This window comes from Nymphaea colorata, unplaced genomic scaffold (genome assembly GCF_008831285.2).
Source record: "Nymphaea colorata isolate Beijing-Zhang1983 unplaced genomic scaffold, ASM883128v2 scaffold0518, whole genome shotgun sequence".
Classification (NCBI taxonomy): domain Eukaryota; kingdom Viridiplantae; phylum Streptophyta; class Magnoliopsida; order Nymphaeales; family Nymphaeaceae; genus Nymphaea; species Nymphaea colorata.
Genome location: NW_022205024.1, coordinates 26368 through 33540, shown reverse-complemented (window position 1 = coordinate 33540; position 7173 = coordinate 26368). Strand labels below are relative to the sequence as shown.

General features: G+C 40.2%; 1 protein-coding gene across 1 annotated transcript; it reads left to right on the top strand.

Annotated features, from left to right (window-relative positions):
* Positions 1–779: 779 nt before the first annotated feature.
* LOC116245117 (NADPH-dependent diflavin oxidoreductase 1) lies at positions 780–6266 on the top strand. Its single transcript, XM_031616818.1, has 3 exons — positions 780–1391; positions 5570–5695; positions 5895–6266. Exons 1-3 carry the CDS (start codon positions 780–782, stop codon positions 6264–6266), a joined length of 1110 nt encoding a protein of 369 aa, XP_031472678.1.
* The last annotated feature ends 907 nt before the right edge of the window (positions 6267–7173 follow it).

The window sequence follows — 7173 nt, the reverse complement described above, 5'->3', positions numbered from 1 at the left end:
TTTCATCACAGGTATTTCTATGTTGAGAGATAAGTTTATAAGTTGATAAAAGTCGAAGTAAAAATAATTCCGGCTCGAAAAAACAACATAAGTAAAAAAGAGGGCAATATTTGGAGAGTTTGGTCAATAAAAAGTACCCGATTTGAATAGAAACTAAAGCTCAATCTAAAAACTTTATGTTTTGAGTTAATGCTTAGAATATATTTGAATCGAGAATAAAAAATGATTCTTACCCATGATTCTTCATCCATTATCTAAGCATAGCTCACTATATGCAACAAAAAATATCGAAAAATATACGCCTTTGATGAGCTAGCAGGGTTTTCAGTAATAAATATATTTGCCATTAATCAAACTCATAATAAGTAAAGGCTATTATTGGATTATAAAGCCATATTTAAGCGGTCATCCATCACTTTTATTGCCAAATGTTTGGAAGAAGCTGATTTCAGGCTAGTCAGAAGGCGTCTAACACTTTGCACTTATAAACAAAGTTTTTGTCCCCCTTTTATATTAAACAAAAAAGGATTTGAAGATCTCGTCGAGAGCATTATTGCGTGAGAAATTAATTCCTTATGCAAATTTCAATAACTTAATTGCCCTCAGGGGAAGTTAAGGGGGTGCAAACGGGATCAATGTTTTTGCTTATTTTATTCCAAACAAAAAAATGTTGAAAATGTTAAGTTTTCATATAGGAAATGGCCCATGATGCAAATATAGTCTTGAGGTTATCTTTGGCTTGATGATTTTTTGCAATTTGATGTTGTTATCTTTCTATAATGGAAGTGCATGTTGGCTGGGCCTCAGAGACCGGCAATACTCTGGATCTGATGAGAGAGTTTCTTAACCATTGTCAGGAAGAGCATATAAAAGTGGCCTCAGTGCAGCAGCTATGCAAAGAAACTGAGCTCCTCCCAGGCATATGGATATTCTTCGTATCGACTACAGGGCAAGGAAGTCCGCCCTACCGAATGCGTCCCTTCTGGAAGCAACTCATGGCTAAAAATTACAAGCTAAAATATCCCATTTCGCTCGCTGTCTACTCCCTCGGGGATAGCTCATACGGCGATCACTTTGGCATGGCTGCTCGTAAGCTACGCCAACGTCTAAAAATGCTCGGAGCGCAAGAGTTTGTAGAAATAGCACTTGGAGACGATATGGATCCACAAGGCTACAGACACGCTTATCTAAAAACATGGAGGACTGAAGTGACTAACTTTTTGCGACTAAATGCAAAGAAATTTGAAGGTGAGCCAGTACAGCTTCGCACTCCATCACTGAGAAACTTGGAAGATGAGTTGAGTTTGAGATCGAAAAGGTTGAGGAGCTTTGAACAGGAAGGGAAGGAGAACTTTTTGGGCAACTCTACGTGTGTTGGGCGGGCAGGCTCGGTAGGGCGATGTGCATAGATATTCCCCCACAACCGGAGTGAAGATATTGAGTGGCTTCTGCAGCATTGGGCAAAGAAGGGTCTTAAGCTGTGGAGTGGCAGGGTGTTGAAACGAGCGTCCTTAAACTTCTCACATAGCATCTCAACATAAGTTCAACTCTCAACTACTCTTCTTCACAGGCCCACAACGCTAGCAGCTCGCAGCCTCCACTAATCCCCATGCTTCAGACCAAAATCGCTGAATTTGGGACTGATTTCTAAGAATATTTCAACTACATCCGCAAATATAAGAGAAATGTGATTGACTTCATAAAGGACTTTGAACTCAAGCTTGATTTCAACTACTTCCTGTCGCACGCCAGCGAAGTTGTAGGCCGCAAGTACTCAATCGCAAAGGTGGAGGGCAACAAAATCTACCTTCTAATCAAATTAGTCGAGGATCAAATCACCGAGGGCCGTCTCTATCGTGGACTTTGCAGCCACGATCTTTTCCGAAACCAAGGCCAAAGCCGCAAAGGAAAGATTCTACAGGGTGATTTTTTGCCCTAGGAGGTCCGACCATTCAATTTACTTGTTACTCTTGGGACTGGAATTGCTCCTTTTCTGTGGATTTTGGAGCAGCAGCAAAAGCGTAACTGGAAATGCATGCTAGTCTATACTAACAGCTACAGTGACGAAATGCACCACCATCATCTGCTTAATCAAAAAGAAGAATCATGCGAGATAATTTCCTGCACCCGCTAAGGAGGGTTAAAGATGGTGAGACTGCTCGAAAAAGAGGCAGGCAAGATCATGGATTTCATCTCCCAGAGCCAAAATCTATAGAAATTTAGAGTTCTTTATTGTGGACCTAAGGAAGTGCAGCAATATTTGATCACTTTTATTTCGCAACTGTTAGGAATAACTCCAGAGCAAACTATCAAGCGCAAGATAATCCTCCACTAGAATTGGTGATCAGTGATATTTATGAGTTTGCAGAAGTAATTAATATACGATTATCAGTGGTTGATTGTGGATCTCATGTTTTCCTTGTTGCTTGAGTCCTCCCTTTCCCTGCGTTTACTACTCAAGTTGGGCGTGCTTTCCAGGAGAGGTGGGTTATTCCGGATCATTCTGTACCTGCTGAGATGGCTATATTTGATTAGTCGCTGGTTATCTTCTAAAATTTACGTGTACTATCGCTGCAAAGTGGCATGCTTGAGCTGAAGCAGTTCGTAATCTTGGCGCAATTCCTCGAAAGCTCTGCTGGTCTGCTCGTACTGCTTGCTTCCGATGGCGTTTCTGAGGGTGTTCCTGCATGCGTCTTCGCAGCAAGCCTATGCCTCCTTCAGCAAGACCTCAAGTTCGAACTTTTTGCCTGATGGAAGAGCGTTGAGCAATCGGTCAACGAGGTCTGCACTATCAATCAAGCAGTTCCTGAGCATAGCTGCATTCTCTTCCCGACTGAAAGCAGTAGTTGCTCCCTTTAGGATTGACGACTTTTGTTGACCTCATTTACTTCTATGTTTTGTTGATGCTGGGAAATGGTCTGCTTGAGCTGCTTGGTTTGTGCGATTTGTTACTCAAACAATTCCATAGATTAGGCCATTTGAGCCTAAAGTTCAACCACTTTGCTCTTCAGAGTCTATATTTCTATGTCCTTTATTCTTATGATTTGCTCATACTTACCCTCTTGCTGTTGTTTACGCTACTTAAAAGAGGCCAACTCATATCCAAATCCTTCAAAGTGACTGCTGGAGAGTTTTGCTTTATCTTGTAGAGAAAGTTGGCTATTTTTTGATGTTTTGGTTGGAGATTTAGCTGGGGAGTTAAAGGTGTTGCCAAACTATTCCAATTTTTTGAAGAATAGCTGATGTGTTTGAGTGATGGTGTAATCTTTCTCCTGTGTTATCTTCTGCACTTCCCTTGTATGCTATTATCTTGCTCGCTAGTGTTCCTGCTTCAATCTTTGATGTTCTCCTACCAATTTCTAATTATCTTTCACCAGTCTTTCATAACGACTCTCTAAGGTTCGGTATTCCTCAGTTATCTTGACCCTTACTTCCTAAATTTCCTGCTTTCCATTAGTCTGTTGCTGCAATGCTCAGTGATCATGTGATCTAATCTTAAAGTCGACTAATTTCTTGGTTGCTGGCGATGGCCTCTCTATTCAATTTTCCAATGATTTCTTTTTTACTAGCGAGAATATTCTTCAGCACTGTGTTTTACTCCTCAGTGCCTCTCAAAGTGCTCCTCAAAGATATGTTTTCCTGCTTAAGGTTGCGACTCTATATCGAGCCTGAGACATATCACGATAGCAATCTTCGTATTTTTGGCGGAACTCACAGCACTTGGCAATCGACTGTGAGGATTCGTTAAAAAAGGAGCTTACGTTGCGCGAGGATTAGGAGAGGATGGAGGAAGACTTATTCATTTTTAAATTATATCAGTTGCTTATAAACTTAAAGATTCATTAAATGGGTGTATGTATGACATATATGGCATAAGTGTCCATAATGTGGGAATCTAAGCCTTATTGTAGAATAAATTAGATTATTATTCCTATGTTTTAGCATAAATTTGGGCAAAATTATTAAATATGTGTCAATTTATATCGAGATATTATTTGAATGAGGGTTGCATCAAACGGGGTGATGGTCCAGGTCTGGTTTTTATTCCCTCATAAGGCAAAATTCCAATCGCATCTCCCTCGATGCAGTTCTGACCGAACACATTAAGGGCAAATTGGCGTTACGTGTAGAACGAATAGAATATCCTCCTGCTCCTTGTTCGACTTTCCATTTTTGGTCGATGGTTCCATTAGGCTGGTTCACGTGAAGCCGAGTGCTTGTGGCCGTTGGGTGTCGGGAATCTCAAGGGCGCCTCCGATCTGCAAATTAATAATACTGTAGTTTCCTTGTCCGTCAGGCAAGAACGCCATTGTTGGTTGGGAGTGTACTTGTAAGACCAAAGGTTAAGTCTATACTTATATTGTTGGGTTTCGCTTTGGTTACAAACCATATTTGGTTGATGGGCAAGGCTATCTTGTAACGCTGGTTGGCAATTGGATTGAATGCGCCTGTAAGTTGCCCTTGTTGTCCCCATACTTCTTGCTGTCCTTGTTGCCCCGACTGTCCCAATCCCCCAATTGTTCTTGACCTAACTGCCCCCAGCCGCTTGTTGACGGTTGTTAGCCTGGTTATCCCCAGCTCATTGATATGTTATAAATTATGGTTAAAGATCGAATGCTGTTGGCATAATTTTCAGAAAAATATTTTGGATATGCTGCATTTCCATCGCGATTCTTTCGATGATTTTGAGAGGATACCTTTTACTCGTTAATTTACATTTCCTTTACATCGTCTTAAGAAAAATACTAAAAGCGTATGAATGATATTTCGAATGAATATTTAGAGAACTTAAATTTTTTACAATATGAAAACATAATATATGAAGTTGATTATTTATTATTCCTGTTGATATACGACTATTAATCTTTCATAAAGATAAGATTTTACGCCATCTAAAGCTCAAGTCATTAAAATTCAAGAAGACCTTTTGAAATCAATCCTTACATTAAGCTTCCAGAATTTATTTTGTATGCCTATGAAAGTATCAAATACTGGTGGAGATTAGTAGCTATTTTAACCAAGATTCAATAGAATCACTTTGAGCAGCCGTTTCCTCAAGAAAACTGCTGTCTAAGTGATTATTAATACTTTCACATTAAAAGTATGCTGAATGATGTCCACTTTGAAACCAAATAAAAAATAAAGAATGAAATAGAATGCTTGATTTGATATCCTGGGCCATAGATGCACTCCTAATATGCGCAATTGTATGCTTGGAAAGAGCATAATTTTGACACTTTTTCAACACTTCGTTTTATTCCTCAGTGCATCTCAAAGTTCTCCTCAAGGGTATGCTCCTGCTCAAGTTTTGGTAGCATAGCTTTGGCAAAATTGATAGCGATTTAATATTTGCTAATATTGAGCTTGTATTTGAATGATGGTTGTATCAGCAGGGGGCGATGGTCCAGGTCTCGTTTTTATTTCCCTCATAAGGCCAAATTCCAATCTTATCCCCTTCATAGCAGTTTGCGCCAAGCACATTGAAACCAAGCTTGGGGTTTAGTGCAGAACGAATAGAATAGCCTCCTGCTCCTGTTCAACTTTCCATTTCTCGTTGATGTGCCATTAGGTTGCTCACGTGAAGCTGGGTGCCTTGCTGGCCATTGGAGTGGTCGGGAATCTCAAGGGTGCCTTTGTTCTCCAAGTTAACGATGCTGTAGTTTCCTTGACCGTCAGGCACGAACTGCCATTTTTGGTTGGACCGTTGTGATAAGACCAAAGGATTAGTCTATACTTTTATTTTGGGTTTCCACTGGAGTCACAGACCATATTTGGCCTATGTGCAAGAGCTATCTTGTAAGACTGGTTGGGAACTGGATTGAATGCACCTGTAAGTTGCCCTTGGTGTCCGTATTGGCCTTGCCCTTGACCCTGATTCCCCCATTGACCCTCAGAGGGATGATGGCCTTCTTGGTGTATATGCTCACCTTGACCCCATCCACCTTGCTGTTGATAACCTGGCTGCTGCCCCCAGCCACCTTATTGGCCTTTTTGCCCCTGCTGTCCCTGCTGTCCCCATCCTCCTTGCTGTCCTTGTTGCCCTGGCTGCCCCATCACCAAGCCCTGCTGTCCCTGCTGGCCTTGGCCTGGTCCCTCCCTCTGCCTGCTGTCCTGCTGGCCTTGCTGACCTTGCTGTCCCCATCCACCTGTTTGCGGCTGTTGGCCTTGCTGACCCCACCCGCCTGGCTGTCCTTGCTGCCTTGCTGCCCCAATCCTCCTTGCTGTTGTTGGCCTGGTTGTCCCCATCCTCCCTATTGACCTTTTGACCTTGCTGTCCTGGCTGTCCCCATCCTGGTTGTCCTTTTGTCCTTCCCAGCTCATGGATATGTTATAAATTATGATTAAAGATCGAATGCTCTAGAGCATAATTTTCAAAAAATGAGCATTTTTGACTATCCTCCCATTTCTAACGGATTCCTTAGAAGATTATTGAGGTTTTCTTTTACTCAGTTATAAAGTTGAACCATTTCTCATTTTTCTTAACATAGTTCTTAAGAAAAAACTAAAAAGTCAATTAGAAGATAAAACGACAAATGAAGAGATTTTCGTTTCAATGGTAATGTTTTTTTTGTTTTTTGTCATGTTTTACTTTTAATGAATTCCATATTATGAAATAATAATTGGGAATATAAAAATCTCAAAAAAAATATTGGGATTGATTAAATTATCCAGAAGATTTTTGGAAAAAATCCTTACATCAACTTTCTACGATTTATTTTGCATGATTTTCAAAAAATAGTTTACTGGTTAAGATATGAAGCTATTAGCACTAAGTTCAGGTAGAATCACGTTAGGAAGCTTTATCATTAAGTCGAAATGCTGCCAAAACGAATAGTAATGCTTTCAAATTAAAAGCCTGCTACTGAATGATGTTTCCAATTTGAAACCAAATAAAGATAAAAGAATAAAATAGAATGCTTATTTATTAGATATTCATACAGTGGTTCGACATATTTGGGCCATAGATGTACTCTCCTTGCTGTTATAGTATACTTGGCAAGAGCTTTAATTTTGGCCCCATATGCGTATCACATCCTAGAATTCCTGCTTTTATAAGTATATTTCGTCAGAATTACACCAATCATCCAAGAAAAAGACTTAAAGAAGCATTAAACATCTTTAATATGTGACAGGAATGGCAAAAATGACCCCATTTACATTAGATCCGCCTAT